Source organism: Trichomonas vaginalis, chromosome VI, assembly GCF_026262505.1.
Source record: "Trichomonas vaginalis G3 chromosome VI, whole genome shotgun sequence".
In the NCBI taxonomy this organism is placed as follows: Eukaryota; Parabasalia; order Trichomonadida; family Trichomonadidae; genus Trichomonas; species Trichomonas vaginalis.
This window is the reverse complement of record NC_067208.1, coordinates 14046692-14068201: the sequence shown is the minus strand read 5'-3', so window position 1 is coordinate 14068201 and position 21510 is coordinate 14046692. Positions and strand designations below refer to the sequence as shown.

The following is a 21510-nucleotide window of genomic DNA, read 5'->3' as shown; positions in this document are numbered from 1 at the left end:
AAGAGAATTTTATGTATGGAATAAAGATAATTTTGCCGATTCCAACTGGTTTTTCTATATGAGTTAAATATGCCAAGTGAAATTGGACTTGCCAATATTGTAAATTGAAGTATGGACTATATATCGATTTATTTGATTGATGAATAACTCGGAGTAATGTAATTGTTGATAATGAAAAATAGTTTTCAATTGCTGGTAAGGGCCAATGTATGTTCAATAGCTCCGAAAGCAAAAAATGCACGTTTAAAAAAGACGATAACGATTAAATTACAAAATCGATAACGACGACGATTAAATTACAAAATCAATAATGACCCAAATTGGACGATATAGACTATCAATATAATAATTAATTTAAACGTTTTTTTATCTTTTAATATTTTTTTCAATGTTATTCCAAAATAAAATTCAATAAAGTTAATTTTTTTGTATTAATATGATCTGAATATTAATTATATCTAATAATAACAAGTTTTTTATTTCAGATTTCACAATTTCTTCCCGAGATATCATAGGATTCTTTACAAAAGAATAAGATTGTTCTGAAATGATCTCCAAATTCAATTCTATACATTCAAAATTCAATGATGCAACATTTTATATTGAGTGTTGTTCTCTAATTGTGAAAAACTTAATTTCAGTTGAAAAAACAGAATTATTCGGCTTCAATCTGTTTAAAATATATCTAACCTTGATTATATTGAAGAATTTCGTTAGATAAATGTTGAAATTAATAATTCTAACATCAGAAACGTAGATAAATCGAGTAATGTAATCACATGAGCTCCATCATCTATTTCATTTGGCTGAAATTTATTTTTATTGAGTTTCTTTATTATTTTCACAATTTTCATATCCTATCAATATTTTGTACTGTCGCTTAATTATTAAATAGAAATTCATTTGATAGTTAAAATCAAATTATGAAACTGTCTATTTTTTTTTTTGAAATTGAACTGTTATTTTGAGATACCAATTTAATTTATAAATAACGATAATTGGAATAGGGTATACTTAACGAATATAATATAATTTATTCTCGCCAGTTATTTTGATTTTTGAAAGGTGTTTTCAAAACCGCTTAAATACATAGAATATAGAAATATAAGGCTTCTGTTTGTCAGCATAGCCATCAATATTTTTTAATAAAAGGATTAACCTCCAACACCTAATTCAATTTTTGCGTTCCTTTCAGATTTTGAATAATAAATTTTAATAATATTATGAGATTTACAAATTATTCCTTAACTGTATTGCAATACATTTACAGCGTTTAGTATCAAAAATCAATTATTATATATTTTCAATTACCATGCCCATTCAAATTAACTTACTGAATTTATAATTCTAATGTTTTCCGAACCTGATATCGATCTTTCAATCTCAGTTTTAGATCGAGATCTATATGATCAGAGCAAAAGCGCCGAGGAGAGGCCAAATTCATTCAAGTCTTCTACTTTTGCCTTCATTAAATATTGCATTCAGCATCCACAGGAAAAGTATGATATAAGATTAACATCAGACAGACTAGGATTCAAACAAAGGCGTTTCCATGAGGTCGTGTCTGTGTTTGAAGCTCTTGGAGTCTGCACCAAAATTGATCAAGATACTTTTCTATGGAACGGTTTCGATAACATCAAACTTGCAATCGAGCATATTGCTACAAATAGGGGTGTCTTCAATCCTGATTACTCGCTTGATGAAATTTTTAATAAACAAGGCAGCATATCTGTGCAAAGGATTGCTGAGGAGTTCATTTTACTTTTTATTGCATTAGAATTGAGAAAGATTAACGTATTTGAAGCTTCTGTATACTTATCCCGCAAAAATGAGCGAGAAAAAACCACTAGGTGCAAATTATATCAGGTCTCAGCAATACTAGAAATTGCAAATATTGTCAGAAAAACGGATAGTACTGGTGAATTTGAATTGTTACCGGAGTACTTCATTTCAGCATCAGATAGGATGAATACAGATTCTCCGAACCCATCAGACCTCTATTCTCTTCTGAATAGAAAGGAAGCATTTTGCACTGATATCGGAACCGCAGTTATTAGCTCTAGATTGAAAGAATATTACGCTGACAATTATTAGCATTGTCATGTTATATATGTGGAAACATAGTTTTTGTATGAAATTAAAAGGATGATAGATATTAAATTCTTAATTGCTGATTACTTTTTTATTTATCAATTGGAAACTCGAAAGCTTTTATTTAAGAACATGCATTTGGTATTTTCCCATACAATTGGGCAACACGATGAATCGAAGAGTCTGTAATATGCCTAACGCATTTTTTTATATTATTCAAAATCATCAAATAGAGAATGGGAATGCATATATCTTGATTTTCCTATATTTACATCATTATTTCAATAACAATAAGTAAAAATATTTCGGAAAAATGAAGTCTTCGTAATATTTGTCAATAAAAAGACAAGATGATGGTTCTAATAGTACAAAACTACCACAACGCATGTAATGATAGTTATTTTTGAGATACAACAGAGATTCCGTTTTTTTTTAATTTTGAGTTCGACCTTATAAAAAAATAATATTATTTTCCAATCATATTAAAAGAAAACCCTTGTTCCCTATGTACCCGATCGTTAAAAAAAAAGAATTGATGGATCTATTTTAATTTGATGAAACAATTGGTCCCTCAAGAAAGAAGAATATCCAATCATATATGATCATAAAATTTAAAAACAAATGAATTTTAATTAAATAAAAAACAACAAAAATATTACCCAGATTTTCCTTACTTTTACCACTCCCCATGTAATTTCTGGGGAAAACGATAATTCATTTTTTTTATGGATGAATAGATCGTTTTCCTAGAAAGGACCTCATATCTCTGGCTAAAAAGAGTGTCAGATCCTAAATAGGTTATTGATCTAGTGTACAAATCCAATAAAAAGCCTATTTTTTTGGCTTTTTTGGTGCTCATTTTTTCGAAGATCTACATGAATATGGGGAAACCATCGGCTTTTTTTGGTTAACCCACATCTTCATGTAGTCTGGACTATCTTTCCTCGAAGGACCTCTTTACGGGTGTAAAAACTCATAAAGTTCTCAAAAGATTCATTCTCGATCTCCATGCTGAAAGAATTTACAATAAAAAAGAGATCTACGCATCAAACTACAGCCATAAATGAACTGAACCCCTAAAGCTCAGCTCTTAGTTTATCAAAAACGTCGAAATCCTTCTCATTGTAATCAAATTTTCTCAATAACTCATAAGAAAAATCGAATTTTGATTAAGCCGATGTTATAGGTATCACAAATACTACAAACTTGAGCAATATCGAAATTGCCAGCAAAAGTTTGAAATTGCATTGCTCATATTTGTTTTGTAAACTAAAAATCTGCTTATATTATTCATTAATTTTTTATATATTATTCATATACTTTAATAAAAACAATACTATTTCACCTTAAAAATGAATTTCATAAGTCAATATTATTTTTTTGAAAATGTATCAATTTTCGATTAAAACAACATGAGAATAAAATTTACGCAAAATTATTTTAAAAAATGGTTTTAAAAATTTACAATTGATGAAGAATAAGATTGCAAGAAGTTTTGAAGTTTAATTTTAAGAAAAAAAATTCGGATATTATTCATGGATCTAAGTAATCTGATATTTGAGTATCGGCACTATGCATAAAACATATATTTATAGTTTTTTTGGATTTTTATGATTTTAAATATATTCAAATTTGGCAATCCAATAGATTTTTAAAAAATAGGTAAATAAAAATAGATTACATATGCAGCAGATTTAGAACATGAAACAAATCTTATAGTGACCCAAAAAAAATTCATGATCCAAAAAAGAAAAAAAATGGCTAAATGAGAATCAAACCTTGGCATAATGAATCATTATGTCGGATGTTTCCACTACACTACACGGGCAGTTCGAAAAATACCCTTGGTGGTTCTATTTAATAGCTACTCCCAACGATAGGCGGTGTCCCCAGCTTTAGAGGGGTGGTAAAAGTAAGGAAAATCTGGGTAATATATATTTGGACAAAGCTCTCTTGGTAACAATCTGCAATGTCCATCCTGTGTAATAATACTAAACACAGACATTTCCTTCACGTAGTTGATCGACAAAACCTGGCATCTACAGTTGAATATTATATCACTCATTTCCAAAGTAAAAGCTTCGAAAACTCTGATTCTTCCTTTGTCATCAGCAATTGCAATGTAATCAGCGCCGTTTTCTTCCCAACAGCACCAGCAAGAAACAACAAAATCAATATCGCATCTATTGATAATCTTTCCATTCACGGACAATAGAACTAACTCCTTCTGGCATTGGCACAAAATGAATCCCCATAATCTCGTAATCAACAATTTTTTGGCAACATTATTTATATCTGTCGACCAAAGGAAACTGTTTGTAAACGAGTTACATATAATTGAACCATTCTTCATTGCACACACATAGATAGAGTAACCTTCACTCAATGTTACAGTTACTGCATAATCAGAGAAAACCCCAGCCAATTGCTTGAGTTGAGGTGAAGAAGTTTTGAACAAATTCATTTCACTTTGTCTTGAACAGATCAAAATTGAGTTCTGATCTGATGCAGAATGTCTCATGTTGAAAGCTCCAACATTGTATTCTTCAATGACCTTCTCATTGATAATATAAATTTGTCCTTTTTCTCCATCAACGACTGCCAAAGATTTCAATAGTTTCAATGCAGCAAATAAATGATTTTCTTTCACAGAAATTTTGGTGTTATAAATGAAAGTGTTTGATTTCTGTGGTGTTTCGATATTTACAGTAAACTTAACAATATCTCCATCGCTGCACAATGCAATATACGTCAACATTTCGCTGCTTGTATAAACCAAACTAACAGATATCATGTCACTTCTTTCTAAAGTATAATTGAAAGGAACCGTTAACGAAACATTTCTGACAAAACTGTTTCTTTGAGGATGTGGCTGACTGAATATCATTGGAGGCATGTGTCCTGCAGTTTTAAGAGTGTTCATAATGACATCGCTCTTCGTATCAGTCCAATTCTGCCACACGTCTTCGAAAAGAACAGGATTATATATGTTTGTTCCATTAAATCCTTTTTGTTTGTATCCGAAAATTAAATCAATCCAATTATTGAGATTTTGTGAGACATATTCTGACTCCAAAAGTTTTCTATTGTAGTAAACAAAAACGAATTCGTTCTTCGCCCATTTAGGAAGTTCAATTCCTGCAAAATATTCTGGTGAGAAGAAGAATTCAGGAGTGATTTCAACGGAGTTCATTCCTTCCTTGATTTTTTCGATTGTTTGTTTCAAAGATTCGAATTTTCCTAAATCGAATTTTGTCTTTTCGAAAGAAACATCGAAAGGAGGGACTTTTCCAAGGAAGTATTTAACAACAGTAGGATTAGAAGGACTGGTCATGTACATGAAACCATTTTGATCAACAATAGATTTCGTGAAATCTCTGAAAATTGCTGGATTATTAAAATCTAATTTTTCAGAATCGAAATCTAAACAAACCCATGGAAAGATCGGATACAAACTCATATCATGGTAACTTCTTCCTGTGAACAAATTCAATCTCATCAAGTACTCGAAATTCGAAATTTCCCTGTTAATCCACATTTTCGTGAATGACAATTGAGGGAAGTAATTTTGCATCGAAACAACTTGGACACTTTTAACTTGATATCTCATGAAATGTGGTAAAACTTCTGATAACAAAACAGGCGTGAAATCAAGTAAAATACTCTTTTGGTCGGCATAGAAAATTTCAATTGAATTTGATCGGTGTAAACGGTTTCTTACCAAAACACACAAAACTTCTTTCATTGGTATCTGTATAACTTTGTCTATTTTGATAAGCATGACGCGGTCAGGCCAAATCTGGAAAACACATGTTTCATCACCTTTAATTCTGACATGTAAACAATTAAATTGCTTTACATCGTCATTTTCTGGCAAATTTTTGATTTTGTCACCGTTTAAGTAATTTTTAGATGATGGTATTTTCATTATTGGCTGGCTTAAAGAAGGACAGTAAGAGAATGACCTGGAAAGAACTTTCGTCTTTGTCAAACCACTCCATGGTTGTGACATGTAGCTATTTTGTCTTGAATATCTTCTTATTTGTCTATTCGCTGTGTGTTCACTTATATTTATCTGTTGCGTGTAGACATCGATATCAAATGAACTTAATCCAATATCACGTGTCTTTAATGACAAAAGTGAAGTGGCACATTGAACGTTTCCTGTTTCCAAATTTTTATTAATTATGTTTTTGAAGTTATGCAAACCGATTTGGAACTGTTTGTTCATTGATTCATAGAAAGCAGGAAGATACTCATTGAGTTCTAGTATCAATTGCGGACTTCTCTTATTCTTTTCATTCAAAAACGTGAGGTATTTCACCCAGAATTTCATGTCATCATCCAAAACTGGCAAATTTTGTAACAAAGCCATTGTTGCAGCGAATAAATCTTTATCTTGAATTAAACAATTGTCATCGATCCTCAACATGAACTTGTAATCTTGTATAGATAAATTGACAAACGCTTCTCTGATGTCATCTATATTTAATAGTCTCTGATCCCTGATGAATTGTGAAACAGAATTTGTAACATCAAATAAAGAAAAAGGTGACAATTCAAACAAATTTTGTAAACCATCAGTAGTGTTTGAACCATTGATTCTAAAGAACAAATACTTGATACATCTTTTGATAAACAATGCATGGAGTTTTGAGGAATCTATGGATCCAACTAAAGGAACAATTTTTTCACACAAATTTCTGCCAAATTCTTCAATTCCGAAATCAGTTATATTTGCAAACAAATCAATAATTATTAATATGTCGTCAATGAAATTAATCTGTGGATTGACGAAGAATATTTTAACAATTATATCAGTAACAATTTGTTTTGTTTTGCTTTCGCCATTAACAACTAATAAAATCAACCAAAAACACCACAAATCATGTTGTATCATCAAATTCGCTTCTTCGTAACTGAACTCTATATTTTTAATTTGTTCAGCGAACTCATCAGACTTATACAAAGTGTTTGCAATGATAATTAACAATGGATAAATTAAATGATGATTATTGAAAATTTGTAATAAATTTTCATATAATTTTTCTGTAATATAATTTCCAGACAACAAAGAAACAATTGCATTGATATGAACTAAGTAGAAATCCTTTGTATTCATGGCATACAGTAATTTGATGGCTGTGACAAATCTTTCCTCCGAATTTAGCTTCAATTGATGATAAACTAATTTAGAAACATGTGGAGGAAAATCAATTTTGTTGTTCTTGCAAATATCTGTCAACAAACTCATCAAATTAATGGATTGCTGTATATCAGCACATGTAGAACAATGACTAATAATAGAAATCGCATCTTTGGTAGTAAACTTAAAAAGTGACATCGAATAAACCAATCTTGACAAATTTTGACGGCAAAATTCGATATCTAAGTTCTGAGGTCTTTTTCTGGTGTTGAAAGCTCTTATTATTTCTATTTCTATTGGCTGGTAGTAGAAATACATTCTCATCACTGCCAAAACAGTAGAAATAGGAACAACACGCATGAAAATACTCGGAGAACTTGTAAACAAAGAATTACTCCAGTGAGAAACAATTCTTGTCAGTTCTTTCGGTTCGGAACAACACCATAATTCAGGATTGAACAATATATTGGAAATTAATGATTCCGTAATTTTTGTGCAGTTTATTTTTTCAATGACTGCAAAGAATTTTTGATACAAACCGTAAGTTAACTTTGAGTAAGGAGCATTTAACAATAGGTTTGATATCAAGTGGAATATATCGGTATCTGATTCGGTAAGTGAGGGAACTATGCATTGTATCAGATCTATCAACTGTGGTGGGAAATGGTTTGGCATTGTGTCCATGTAGTCAAAGAAAGGTACTAGATCGGTAATTCTCTGGGTGAACATATCCAATATGGAGTTCTGAGAATAAATAGGACCTTTGTTAAGCTTTATATCAACGCCACTGGCAATTACGGATTTCGGATAACTGAAAATAGCGTAAGAACCGACATCGCTTGCCCTAGCGCCGATCATATTGAGTTCAGAGATCGTTCTTTTGTCTAAACATTCGCCAAAGAACCATACATCTCCAAGTCGACAATCAAATAAACTGTCATCGTCGTTCTGTGAGACTCCGCCGATCTTTATTCCGAGGTTTCCTTCGTGGAAGTTGTATAAATTAACGGAATATGAGTTTACTTGCTTGCCATTTACATAAAAACTGACATTTGAGTCTTTTCCGTCGTTATTGACAGCAATTGTTGCGACAAACCATGTGCATGATGGCAAATTGGATGCTAATGCTGCATAGCTTAGTCTGTTTGCCGACCAAATGTTGCAAATAATTGAATTTCCACTTAAATGCAGTCTAAATATTAAATCTCCTGTGTCATTTATCTGTATGATCTGTGGGCATCTCGTACTCATTAATGCGGCGGGAACATCATTTTGAATGTAAAATTGTAAAGTAAAACCGCCGTGAATGTGCTTATTCGTAACTCCTGTGATATCTAAGTAAGTAAAAGGATCTCCGAGCGGTGTTATGAGTTTTGGTGACTGCATAACTAAGCTTAATGTAGATCCGATCTCTTTCATCGCAGAAATTGCGAAATCAGAAAATGTACGGTCAGAACTTGGAGAAATTACACTTAAAAGAGACATTACGACTTGAGGTGATGATACAAATGACGAAATTGTCGTTATCATCGGAAGAATCACGTTCACAACGTTCTCTTTTGAAATTGTTACGGAATACTTGATTCCTCTGAACGTAAATTCCTTTCCATGGTTCTTAATTATCTCTAAAAGTAATAAATCGAGCTCGCCATTATGACACATCCTACAATTATGCAATGAATGCTTACAAAGTTGTTGTAATAAGTCAATAATCTCTATAAACTGCTTTTCATTCCTGAGAACTGATATTAATACGTTTATCATGTTGTATTCTTTGATTAAAAACATGACTTTTGGAGATGCGGCTCTTGAGTTTGCTAAAATTGTCAAAAGACCGCATATTGTTGCATCTGAGACTATTTCTGATTCAGCAGCCCTTGTTGCTGCTGATAAAAGTGTTGCTGTTTCATATGAAATATGAAATTTCGTTGTTTCGTCAACCAAAAGGGTTGAAAGGTATAAAACTTCACGTAATAAGTCCTTTGATGAATTTTCTACAAGGAAATAAGTGGCTGGAAGCAAAATTGGTGAGAAGCAATTTATAATTGCAGTATTATGAGCGAGGGAGTCATTTACGCAGTTGAGCATGTCAACAACGATACTGGAAAGTCTATCTGTTTTAGGTAACGACCTACATACTCCGAGAATTCCGCAAATGAATTCTACCAAAGGTTGTAGAAGAGTTACGTCTGTATTGGAGTATTCTGTAAGGAATGTATGCAAAGCATTGATGATTGGTTTTTGCATTGATGGCTCCAAAACTCGAGATAAGAAGCCAGATGCAAAAATCGGAGACAAAAAGCAGCGTGCAGCAGCGAATTTGTTCTCTAAAATTGCAAATATGTAATATATTATGGTAGCAATGGCCTTCCTTGATGCTTCAACTTCAATGCCTTTTAATATCAGCTGAGTTAGCATTGAAATCACCCTTATAATAGTTCCTAAAATATTATCATCGGTTAATATCGTCAGATCATAAACTGAAAGCTTGTTGTTGATTCTGCCAATGATATCTGCCAACAACAAAGGATGTTCCTCATTCAAAATTAGCAATTTTCCAATAGTTATAGGTGCATGAATTGATAGTATAGAGAGAACTGTCTTCCTGTAAAAGTTAATAAAATTAATATTTTCTGGCGGCTTGAAAACAGTAATTCCTGGCTGGAAAACGACAAAAAACTTAACAAATATTTTGTCTGATATCCTAACTTTCCTTATATAAGCTAAAATATACAAAAATATGATAAAACTTGAATTATCAACAACTTCAACAAAAGAATCAAAGAAAACATCAGAATAACAATCATGCATACGACTTAGAAATGCAATAATACTTCTTAAAATCTTTTTGTCCTCATTTGAAAGTAATTCATCGAAAGAAAGATTAGTTTCGTAGATACTGGTTGATATTTCATCAATACCATTTGGAAAAAGATCTGTTGGATCAGGCGAGAATGAAAATTCTTTTGTTTTACAGTCAATATCAATTTGAATAAAATCTTCTTCAGAAGGTTGAGTGAACGATTCGCATTTCGGTTGTATCTTATGGCATATTATAGAAGGAAGGTCTTTAACGGCCTCTGTAAGGTATTGATTTTCTTTAATCGTGCCTAATGTTGAAATTATACTTAAAGAAGTCTCGTCGAACTCTGTCATGTATTGGTAGAGCGTAGATATCAGTATTTGGTAATCTAAATCGGCAAATTTCTCTGGATTGCTTGATAAACACGAATTAAATAAATTTGTCAAATAAAGGAAAGAATCTGAAGCCCTGCTCATTACGGACTTGTTTAGAACTTCCGAAGCGAATTCGAAGTTGTACTGGTTGATTTCAGTGAAAATAGTCTCAATAAGGTCAGAAGGAAATGGTTGAGTTGGATTCTCGAAATAACGGGCGCAAATCTGGTTGAGTATGTAGTTATAAAGCGGTTGATTAATAATTTGTTTGAATTTCTCAACAGTAAGGATCATATCTTTAAAACAAGATATTACCTCTAAAATATCTTGTTTTCCCATCCAAGAAATGACAATATAGTAAAGTATAATCGTTGATGAAGGCTTTTTGACTATGTCATCGTTTAAATAACTTAAAAAACTCGAAAGTAAATTTGCATTAAAAATAAAATATGGTCGAATTGGAGTTAAACGCTCTACAGCTGAGTGTTCATTGATTGGCATTGAAGAAACCTTGTTTATGGTTTTTATATCAAGCAATGGAAATTTAATTGTTGATAAAATTTGAAAAAATTGTGATCCATCATCATCAGGTAAAGCAATATTTACTAAAAACCGATAAAGCATGTCATACATGCTCGAGTCCGTCACAGTAATCAATCGTTCTGACGAACTAGTCCAATCAATACTATTCCTATGCATTCAACTAAAATTTCAGCCTTTCAAAATATTTTGAATGAGAATATAAAAAATCAAGCTTTTCCTCTGAAATGGATACATACCATCATATTAGTAGGAGAATTTTGATTTCGGAGCTGATATTAATTGGATCTGCTCATGATATTTGCAATTCAACTTCACAAAAGACTTTATTAGAAATAACATACATATGGTGGATTCCTATTATATCATTGCTAGGATTCGACACGAATCAAATAATGCCGATATAATGATCTGTAATTACTATGTCAGCACATCGAATTTAAACTAAATAAGTGATTGGTTGTAATGTAGTATGGGATAGCCTTTATTTGGAAATATCGTGATATGATGAGGCAATTTTTAAAAATCCATATGATTTTAATAATGTAATCAATTGATGTATGATGAGTAGAGTTTGGGAACAAAACAGACAATCAATATATAAGCTTTTCTGTTACAACTTTATATTTCCTTTGTATTTCAGAGATCTTAATGAATAAAAATACTATACTACTTACTGTATACTATTTTTATTATTGAAGTGATCAATCAAAATCATTTTTTTATAAAGTAAATGGGGGAAGTGATTGATCATCGTTATTCTGATGGCTCTGTTGAATATCTTTTGCAATCAGAAGATTCGAAAAAGTGGATTCAGCCTGATTCGGATAAATATAAAGAGTTAATTAACATATATTTAGGAAAATTAAAAGAAAAAGGAAGAAAAGAAAGACGAAAACCACAGATAAATAGATGCTACAAACCATTAACAAAAATTGTTCGCGAAAAAATCATTAATGGCGAGTTATATTATATTGTAAAAATAGAAGGTGAAAATACACATTATCTGATTCACTCCCGTAATGTTGGGAATATGAATCCCCAACTTATTTCAACTTTCGTTGAAAAATCATTTGCAAGAGATCCAGCTGCTTTAGGAATCACCGAATACAATAAGATTGAAATACACGCAACAGAATACGTTATTGATGACGATTAATTATCAAAAACAATCACAATTTCGAAAATATTATTGCTAATATACCAATTTTAACTTATATAGCGAAGATCAATAGACATCAACAGAGATGTTACAAAGATTTTATCAACAGTTTTATAGAAAATTTTTGAAATCCAAATTGGTGCAAAATCATATATAATTCTTAGTAAATATAATGTTAGTACTGATTGATAATACATTTTATAATTTGTTTTCTTTTTCCTTTCATCCCAATATTATATTTCAAGTATTGAATTACAATATACTTACTCTTCGCATTACACAGATATCCACATTCTAGAAAATAAGAATATTTTATGTTTCTTCTTTCATAATGTTTTATCTTTCGAATAAATTATGATATTAAAGGGAAAATGAACATCAGTTAATGCGCAACAACTCATAACTTTCTATAGGAATCGATTCAATTCCTTTATAAGTTCCTATTTTTCACTCAAAAAATAGCTATAGAATTTGAAATGACACTTTTCCAGTATATAATAAATGTTCTACCTTGTTTTTGGCTTGCTTCAACTTGCATCCGCTGAAAATAGTGTTAAACCCAAAGAAAATACAAAAGTTACGAAACAAGCAACAAACGAAAAACCAGAAATTCAAAAAAAAGATTTACCTAAATACTTTAGCTATGATAAAGAGGTAGAAAGATATGCACCAGACCTTGCTAATGCTCCAACAGATACTAAACTCGAATCACCAGACGGAACATACTGGATTGTCGAAAGAAGAGTCGATGGCGCAGATCATATCAAAATTGGTCGTCAATATAGAAAAGATGGCAGCCTTATGTACACATACGATTGCACCACATTTACATTCGCTTAATTGACTTTATATTTTGTAAAAATTTATTTCTTCCGTTTTCCATATCAATTTTGTTTAGTTTTAACTAAGAAACTTTCAATACTATCTAAGTGATAAATGTTTTATTAAAGTTTTTTTATTTTCAAATTCGAAATATCGAAATTCATTTTTGTATATTGATTGACTAAATATGTGCTATTGACACACTGAATTAAGAACTCCTTTATAAAGCCATAAATTTATCTGAATTATTTTTTTGAATGAAAATTAAGAAATAATTTAGGATAAGGGTTTCGTTTTGCTCAAATTGTCACTTTTATAGCATATTTGTTTTTGGATGTTTTGCGAAACCAAAAAAAAAACTATGATATACAATGTGTGTGTAAAGAAAATACTTTATTTACTAGTTAAAAAATCATTTGGTATTGATCAAGTTATTTTTTCTGGATAAGATATTATATGGATAATTGGATAGAAAATACAATTATATAATCTTGTACCTGGTTTAATTAAGCTAATTGTCATCAGAAACTTGTAATTTTTATGAATTTCAGATTTTCTTTTCATTACTGCTTTTCTTAATAGGTCAAGTTCTTATTTACGTTATAAAGTATGATATTTACAAATATCAAGTTATCGTGTTTTTTGAGAAATTATGAGAAACAAACAAAAATGAAAAAGATAGGAATAGCAATGAATAGTGATGTGGGTATAGAAAATGTAAGAGATATGAATGCAAAGCAATCAGTATTTAGGATATTGACCATAGATTTCGAAAAAAAAATGCTGCATATTGAGCGAAAACTATGATTATATTATAAGGCTGTCATTTAAAGCATAATGAAACTATTCCCTTTTCATTTTAATCGAATAAGATAGTAAAGATTTTTGAATTAGCTAGAAACTGATGAGATGTTTTCACAAATCAGATTTTTAATCTCTATAATGCATAATTCACTCAATATCTCAATTTTGATATTGCGAGATATTTTTGCTATCGGTTTTGCAATTTTGACACAATAGCAAGAGGGTTCTATAAGCATTATTATCAACGTAGAATCTGAATATCATATCAGAAAATGTCGCAAATCTGACATTTACCCGACCAAATAGCAAAAATAATTGAATACTTTTCGCAAAAACTTTAAAAATCGATAAAAATACGAAATATAGATATTAAAGAGACTTTTTATATAATATTCATAAAGATTTTCCAAAAATATGATACCGCAAAATTAAAAAAGTGACGTCTTGAGTGGAGTCAAAGGTCGAAATTGCTAGCTAAATGTTTTTTTAGCGAAATTGCGTATTGTACGTTTTTTTCGCAAAACGAAACCCTTATTTAGGATATCATAAAGCATCACCAGAACATGTATGCCTGATATTGTGCTGTTTGCAATTCATGACTCGATATCTTTACATTTCGTTTTAAACCCTTGAAATTAGAGGCTTTTATCCGAGATTTAGATCATCAACATACTATTTGTTATGAGCACATGATTGAAATTTAGCATAACCATAAATCAAAATTTCATTGAAAATTTGTTATGTGATTTTTGTTAGCATTGAGGATTATTTTAACTGATTTCATTGAGGTACATCTAAATCTTCAATAACTCATCTAATCATTGTTAAAATTTTAATAAACGGTCTCCACCTTTGATAGGAACGATAGACATTTCTCTTGACATGGATTCTCAAAGACTTATCGAGCAACTCCGTGAAATGAGAAGACAATTAGAGTCTGTTGATGGTCCTTCAAGAGACCGTAAGCCAACAACATCAGTACAAAGAAATTATTCAAGTCCGTATTCTCCAGGAAAGAGGACAGCAGTTCCAGAGCCTCAGCCATATACCCGATCCTCTAAATATCAATATTCAAATCAATATGCTGGTTATGGAGTTACAAACGATGCTCCAAAATTCGCCCGCCAAAACTATCAACCAAGACCAGCACCAACGCAGCTATCTAGCCAACCAAAGTATTCTTCTCAGTATCAGAAGTCTCCAGTTAGAAGCACTCCGATCTATAACCTTCCACAGCAGCCACGAAATGATCAATTCGCCAACCGCTTCACGAGTATTAACCAGCCATCAAGATATAATATCAGACCAACATATTATAACTATGCTCAGCCTCAGCAAGTTCGTAATCCCCTTGCAAGGAAACCATTTGATCTCAATAAGATCAACCAGATGGCTATAGACTCTTCTGATGACTCATCAAATGATTCTGATGATAGCTTCTACAACTTCCCAAGCAAATACTCAACAAAGAACGTAAAGACCAAAACAAGCTTAAAGCGCTTTGTTCTTTCGGACTCGGATTCAGATTCAGATTCATTCGACTATGAATACAAGCACAAGAAGCATAGCCATAAGAAGAGTATTTTCCCTTCATATCGCGACGAAGAATCAGAATCTTCCGATGATACTGATGCTGACGAAATCATCCGCAAGTTCTCTCACAAGAATAAGCGCTCGCTTGCTACAACCACTAAATTCGACCAAACAACCAAATACAATAAGCCATTTGAGACAAAGAAGAGCCAAGATCCAGTTATCGAAAGAAGGCAACAGATCAGAGCATTTATTGCTTCTCTCGAATCCGATTCTGACTCAGATTCTGATGATTACAGACCAAAGAAGCACTCCCACAAGCCAGAACCAAAGAGATCTTCATACAAATTCAGCAACTTGATTGATTCAAGCTCCGAGTCAATTGAAGAGCCACCACGTAAGAATTACAAACCTTATTCTCATCACGACAAGAAACACTCCAAGAAATACGAATCATCCGACGATTCTGATGACTCAATCTTCGACAAATACATGAACAAGGCCGGAGCAAAGCTTCCTGCTGCTGTATCTACAAATTCTGAGTCAAGTGAGCTCACAGGCAAGAAGAAACTTGCTGCCATCCTTGCATCTTCATCAGATGATGACTCTGAGGAGAGTTTCATCCAGAAGAAGTATCCATCTGAAATTTCAGACCTTTCATCTTCTTCTATCAAGCCACAACCAACAGCTACAAAACCAAAGGTCGAGACAAAGCCAAAGGCTGAAGCCAAACCAAAGACAGAACTCAAGGATCTCAGTGATTCCGAATCCGGCGAAAGTTCTACAAGTGAACTCATTCGTAGAGTTCTCAACGGCACAAACGTCGATTTAGATTCAGATCCCGATGACTCCGATGTCCGTGCAATTCTCAAGAAGCACGAATCTTACAAATCTCAAGATCAGCCAAAGCCAGAGAAGAAATCTGAGACGAAGCCAGCTTCTAAACCAAGCACAGATTTCGATAGACTGATGAATAAGTACCTTAATGATGAAGATTTGTCAAGCGAGGAAATTATTCCAAAGAAACCACTTCCAAAGACATCAAAGAAGGACGATATCGATCTTGATGACGATTCTGAAGAAGAAATCAAGCCATTCAAGGCCAAGGAAGAGACAAAGAAGTCAATTCCAAAGAAACCAATTGTTGAATTGGAGGAAGAAGAGGACATTGAGGATATTGAGATCAAGCCAATGCCAACAAAGAAGGTCATGGCCGACGAAGAAGAGGAAGATTCCGATGATCTCGAAATCAAGACTGTTCCTTCCAAGAAACAAATCAAAGACGATGAAGATGAAGAAGATTCCACAGCCAACATCAAGCCAATGAAAGAAGCCAAGAAATCCATAGATCTTGAAGATGAAGAAGAAAGTGACGATGAAAAGTACCAAGCCATCCTCAAGAGATACGCTAAAATTGCAGACAAAGACAGCGGATCCCAGAAGAGCTCTCAAATCCCAGATGATGAGCCATCAATGCAAGATTCTGCTGCAGAAAAGGAAGAAGAAGACGATGAAGAGATTCCTGTTCCTAAATTCGCCAAGAAAGAAGAAGTAGAAGAAGAGGAAGACGATTCAGAGATAACAGAATCAGATATCCAGAAGAGAATTGCAGAAATCAGAGCTTCTCTTAAGAAGGAACAAGAACAACAGGACAAAGACATCGAAATCGAAGAAGATGCTTCAGATGAAGATGTTGTTGAAGAAAAGAAAGAAAAAGTAGATGAAGAAGAGGAAGAAAAACAAGAAGAAGAGAGTAACACATTCAACTCCGAAGACATGAGATTACTCAAAGCTGCAGGCGAACTTTCATCTGTTTCCACACAAGGATTCGCTGATGACGAAGAGGAAGAAGAGACAAAACAGAAAGAACCATCATCTCCAAAGCGTCTTTTAAATGACTACGACGCTGAAATCGATTTCGAAGAAAGCGAAGAAGAAATCAAACCAAAACAATCTTCTCCAAAACCAGAACCAACCAAACAAAATTCTCCAAAATCTTCTGTTTCTGCCAAATCAGAACAAATTAAAGAAACATCAGCTAAATCTTCTGTTTCTGCCAAATCAGAACAAATTAAAGAAACATCAGCTAAATCTTCTGTTTCTGCCAAATCAGAACAAATTAAAGAAACATCAGCTAAATCTTCTGTTTCTGCCAAATCAGAACCAGTTAAAGAAACATCTCAAAAGTCATCATTCTCTGCTAAGTCAGAACCGGCCAAAACAGAGTTGATTGTTGATGATGAAGAAGAGGAAGAAGAAATAGAAGAAGATATACAAGAAAAGATTAAACTTCCTTATAAGTTACCTGTTTTAGATTCTGAAGAAGAAGTTCAGGAGAAAGAAGAAGAGGAAGAATCAGCCAAATTATCTGATGATGTAAAGATTGATGCTGAAGAAGAAGACGAAGATGACATCGACACAAAGAAGTTCTTAGAAGAATTAAAGAAATCTACAAACAGAAAGATAATTTTCGATGATGAAGAAGAACAAAAACAAGAAAAGAAAGCTGAAGAGGAAGAAATCGAAGAAGATGATGATGATAACACAAATCTTTCTGTTGATGAATTAATCAGAAAATTCCACATCTCAAAGAAAGATCTTGATTCTGAAGAAGAAGAAGATCAACAAATTAAACAAGAAAAACAAGTTGAAGAAAATGATGAAGAAGAATCATTTGATAAAGACATCAATCAAATCATCAAAAACATCAATAAACAATCAGTTGATGAAGAAGAACAAGTTAAACCAACTGAAGAAGAAGAAGATGTCAATGCAATTGTAAACAAATTCAAGAAACCAGTTGAAGAAGAAGAGGAAGAAGAATCAAATGATCAAGATATCAAAACATTATTAAGCAAGTTCATTAAACCAGAAGATCAACAAAAAGACGAAGAAGAAGAGGAAGATTCAGATGACGAAGAAATTAAACCAATCATGGAGAAACTCAACAAATCAGCTTCTCCAAACAGAGAACAACCAAAACAAACTTTACCTAAAGAAGAAGAAGAAAATGATGAAATTCCAAAGCCAATAATAAACAAAGAAGAAAACGAAGAGGAAGAATCAGATGTAGATTTTGATGATGACGAAATCACGAAGATAATGGAAAGAATAAAGAACAAATCAATATCTCTTAAAGATGACGAAGAAGAAGAAGATATCCTCAAAAGCGACAACGAAGTAGATGAAATCAACTTCACAAAATCGAATTCCGAAGAAGAGGAAGTCGAGAAAGTAGTTGCGGATGAAGTAGACGTAGAAGTCTCAAAGGAAGATGAAGAGAAAGACATCAAAGAAGATGAGGAAGAAGCAATAACAAGCTATGAAGATATTGCTAGAAGACCAGAACCATCAAATGATTCTGAAGAAGAAGACCAGGCTATCAAAGGAAAAATGTCCGCAGATAATATAGAAGAACAGCTTAATAAGAATGTCAACGTCGGTGGCGGCGATGACAATCAGAAGAAAGCTGTAAATGATGAAGAGGAAGAAGATGATGTCAAATTACTTGAAAATCTGAAAAATAATAAAGATCTCAAATTAGATGATGAGGAAGAGGATGATGATAGCGATTTTGACTTGGATGCTGTCATGAAGAGATATAATTTGACTCAAGAAGATTTAGATGATGATGATGAGGAAGAAGAAGAAGTTCAAAGTGTTGAGGATATATAATTTTTTTTGGTATTTTTTTGATAAAACTTTATTTTTTAGCTATGAATTTTTATTATTCATTTATTAAAGATTTCTCAGTAATTACACAAAGATAACTTTTTTCGAATTGTTGTTGTTACAAACAAATATTTCTTTTTCGTCTCCAACATGTAATAATTTCCAAGCAACTTTGGAAGTAATTGCTAAAGGAGGAATTAAAGAATATAAGTATAATACTCAAATGAATAAAGTAATGTATGGATTCAATATAGTTATTTATAATGAAAATGAATAAAGAAAAAGGGATGATTCTGAATCCGTCTGTTCACTACATGGAGATAATTCTCATCATTTGTAACTTTCGGGAAAAAGCATACTTTTTCACAGTCGAATAAACTTAATGAATCACGCATATGGTCAAAATTGACAGTATTTTGACTTTCATTGGAGAATTCAATTGTAGAATCAAACTTTTTTGCTACAGCATAACAATCAGTTACAAAGATTTTTGCATAAGCTATAATATCATTTTCCCAATATTTTCCCCTGGCATAAAATATCTAGTTTGTTTCATTGTTTTCGAAAATACAATGAGTAAAATAGCCATTAATCAAATACCTTAAGCAAACAACATTACTTGCAACGTTTTGGGTTATAGTACAATATGAAAAATTTATTTCACTAATATTGTTAAAATTCAATATAAGTATTCCGTTTGAATTCGTAGTACTCGAGATATCGGAGTTTGAATTGTTATGGATATTTGAAAACTTGACAAAGCTATCTTTTGATGTCGGAGCTATTGATAAAAATCCTTTGATTTTTGATGAACAGTCTGATATATTGCAACAATTCGATTGAACGTTTCCTTCATTCAAACTAACTTGGCTGACAAATAATGGATTTGGAGCACCGCATGAAGAAATACTTGTTTCATAAATAAAATTCTTAGTTATTTCTATATTATCTGATTCAACATAACAAAAATGACCAGCAGGCATGGATCCTTTTCCTACTTCTGATGTCGTAGAAACATTTTCGACAAATAGCCTATTTTGGATAAAATCTCCAGAAAAATTGGACCAAATTGGGCTAAAATCAGAGGTTTTAATAGAACTAAATATCGACTTTTCAATCAAAAATTTCGCGTTTAATGATTTTTTGGTAATATAAACGATACTATTTGCAAGGAATTCAAAATATGAGGAGTCAATAAAATAGCAATTATAATCCGAAATCTCCGATTTGTCGAATTTTTGGCAGGAATCTGATCCATAAAATTCATTCCAAGAAAAACTGAAGGAAATAATATGCATTGAAAACTACTATCGAACAATGAATCAAAATATTACTTGATTTTCTTGACATTTTTGAAATTTGTTACGTGTACTTACTTAGAATTGGATATATATATGAATTAAAAATAAACCAAAGCTATTTTTTAAAAAACAAAAAATTGGAACTTAATTCATGAATTCTTGTTATTTTTTATTATTTAATGAATCTGGATCAATGAAAACTATTTTGATGGAATTTTGCAGCTGGTTTGAAAGATTGATTAAGGATACCCTTACATTGCGTAGTTAGAAAGAGAATATGATATTGTCATGATTGCTAAAGTTTTAGGCTCCAGAAATGAATATACATCAAACTGAAACAATTGATAAATTGAATGAACTTTTGAGAGGTTCTCAAATAAAAAAAATTATCTAATTTTTTACAATATTACTATTATTTTATCCACATATGTATATATAGTAATTTGAGAAAACTTTTAGGAAAAAATAAGTTTAATAAAAATCTGAATTTTACTTGTTGTGGGATTGTTATTAATTGACACTCCAGACGTATTACTAATAGTTATGCGTATGCAATTAAAGTATTTCTGATGGACAAAATGTGAGATTTATATCAGATAATTCATTTCTACTATTAAGTTATTCATTTATGAGTTTGCACTTATTCGCACTAAATAAATAACTATTAAAAATTGTTTTAATTAATTGACACCATATAATAGAGTGAATTTTGTTTGATCAAACAACAATAGATGATAGATATAAAGCCAAGAAACTTGCTATTAATATGCTCTACTTGCTATTTCAATGTAAGTATGATATTTTCTAAATGTTTCGTTCAGATAACTTAGATATATTAGTCAAAATTTGAAATTTTAATAGCACATATATTAAAAATAATTATTATTCATAAAAGATTAATGAAATAGTAAAAAAAATCAATCAAATTATAAAAATACAACATTTAGAAGAATTCTTATTATCCTTCAAAAAGTCAGTATTTCTGCTGTAATTTTCTACAACATTGTAGTTATTGCACTTTGTCTATGGATTTGTATATATGTTATATATAAATTATATATCTAAACTGCCCATAAGTGCAATTTTTATATAAATTGTTTATTTCTTTAACAATTTCATATGAAATATGCTTTTTTAAGCGTATCAAAGCTGTGTTCTTAATGTGCATGGATATATCAAGAAAAATGTCGAAAAAAAAATGTGAATTCACAAATTCACTGAATTTTCACCGTTTTTTGAATTTTGCTACAGCACTAATATTA

The 21510-nt window shown here is 31.6% G+C and overlaps 5 protein-coding genes across 5 annotated transcripts, besides 1 other annotated feature; 4 read left to right on the top strand and 1 right to left on the bottom strand.

The window, feature by feature from the left end:
• The first annotated feature begins 208 nt into the window (after positions 1-208).
• Positions 209-317: a mobile genetic element.
• Positions 318-1347: 1030 nt separating this feature from the next.
• TVAGG3_0862270 (winged helix DNA-binding domain family) lies at positions 1348-3373 on the top strand (the record flags this gene model as incomplete). The annotated part of the gene is made up of 1 exon (XM_001324526.1): positions 1351-2094. The coding sequence occupies one exon, from the start codon at positions 1351-1353 to the stop codon at positions 2092-2094; it is 744 nt and encodes a 247-aa protein (XP_001324561.1).
• Positions 3374-3762: 389 nt separating this feature from the next.
• TVAGG3_0862260 (platelet formation protein family) lies at positions 3763-11123 on the bottom strand (the record flags this gene model as incomplete). Its single annotated transcript, XM_001324527.1, has 1 exon — positions 3956-10708. One exon carries the CDS (start codon positions 10706-10708, stop codon positions 3956-3958), a length of 6753 nt encoding a protein of 2250 aa, XP_001324562.1.
• Positions 11124-11656: 533 nt separating this feature from the next.
• Positions 11657-12503, top strand: TVAGG3_0862250 (uncharacterized protein; the record flags this gene model as incomplete). The annotated part of the gene is made up of 1 exon (XM_001324528.1): positions 11688-12113. One exon carries the CDS (start codon positions 11688-11690, stop codon positions 12111-12113), a length of 426 nt encoding a protein of 141 aa, XP_001324563.1.
• A 57-nt stretch (positions 12504-12560) lies between these two features.
• TVAGG3_0862240 (uncharacterized protein) lies at positions 12561-13164 on the top strand (the record flags this gene model as incomplete). The annotated part of the gene is made up of 1 exon (XM_001324529.1): positions 12618-12956. One exon carries the CDS (start codon positions 12618-12620, stop codon positions 12954-12956), a length of 339 nt encoding a protein of 112 aa, XP_001324564.1.
• Positions 13165-14612: 1448 nt separating this feature from the next.
• On the top strand, positions 14613-20031 carry TVAGG3_0862230 (uncharacterized protein; the record flags this gene model as incomplete). Its single annotated transcript, XM_001324530.1, has 1 exon — positions 14625-18950. The coding sequence occupies one exon, from the start codon at positions 14625-14627 to the stop codon at positions 18948-18950; it is 4326 nt and encodes a 1441-aa protein (XP_001324565.1).
• Positions 20032-21510: the final 1479 nt, after the last annotated feature.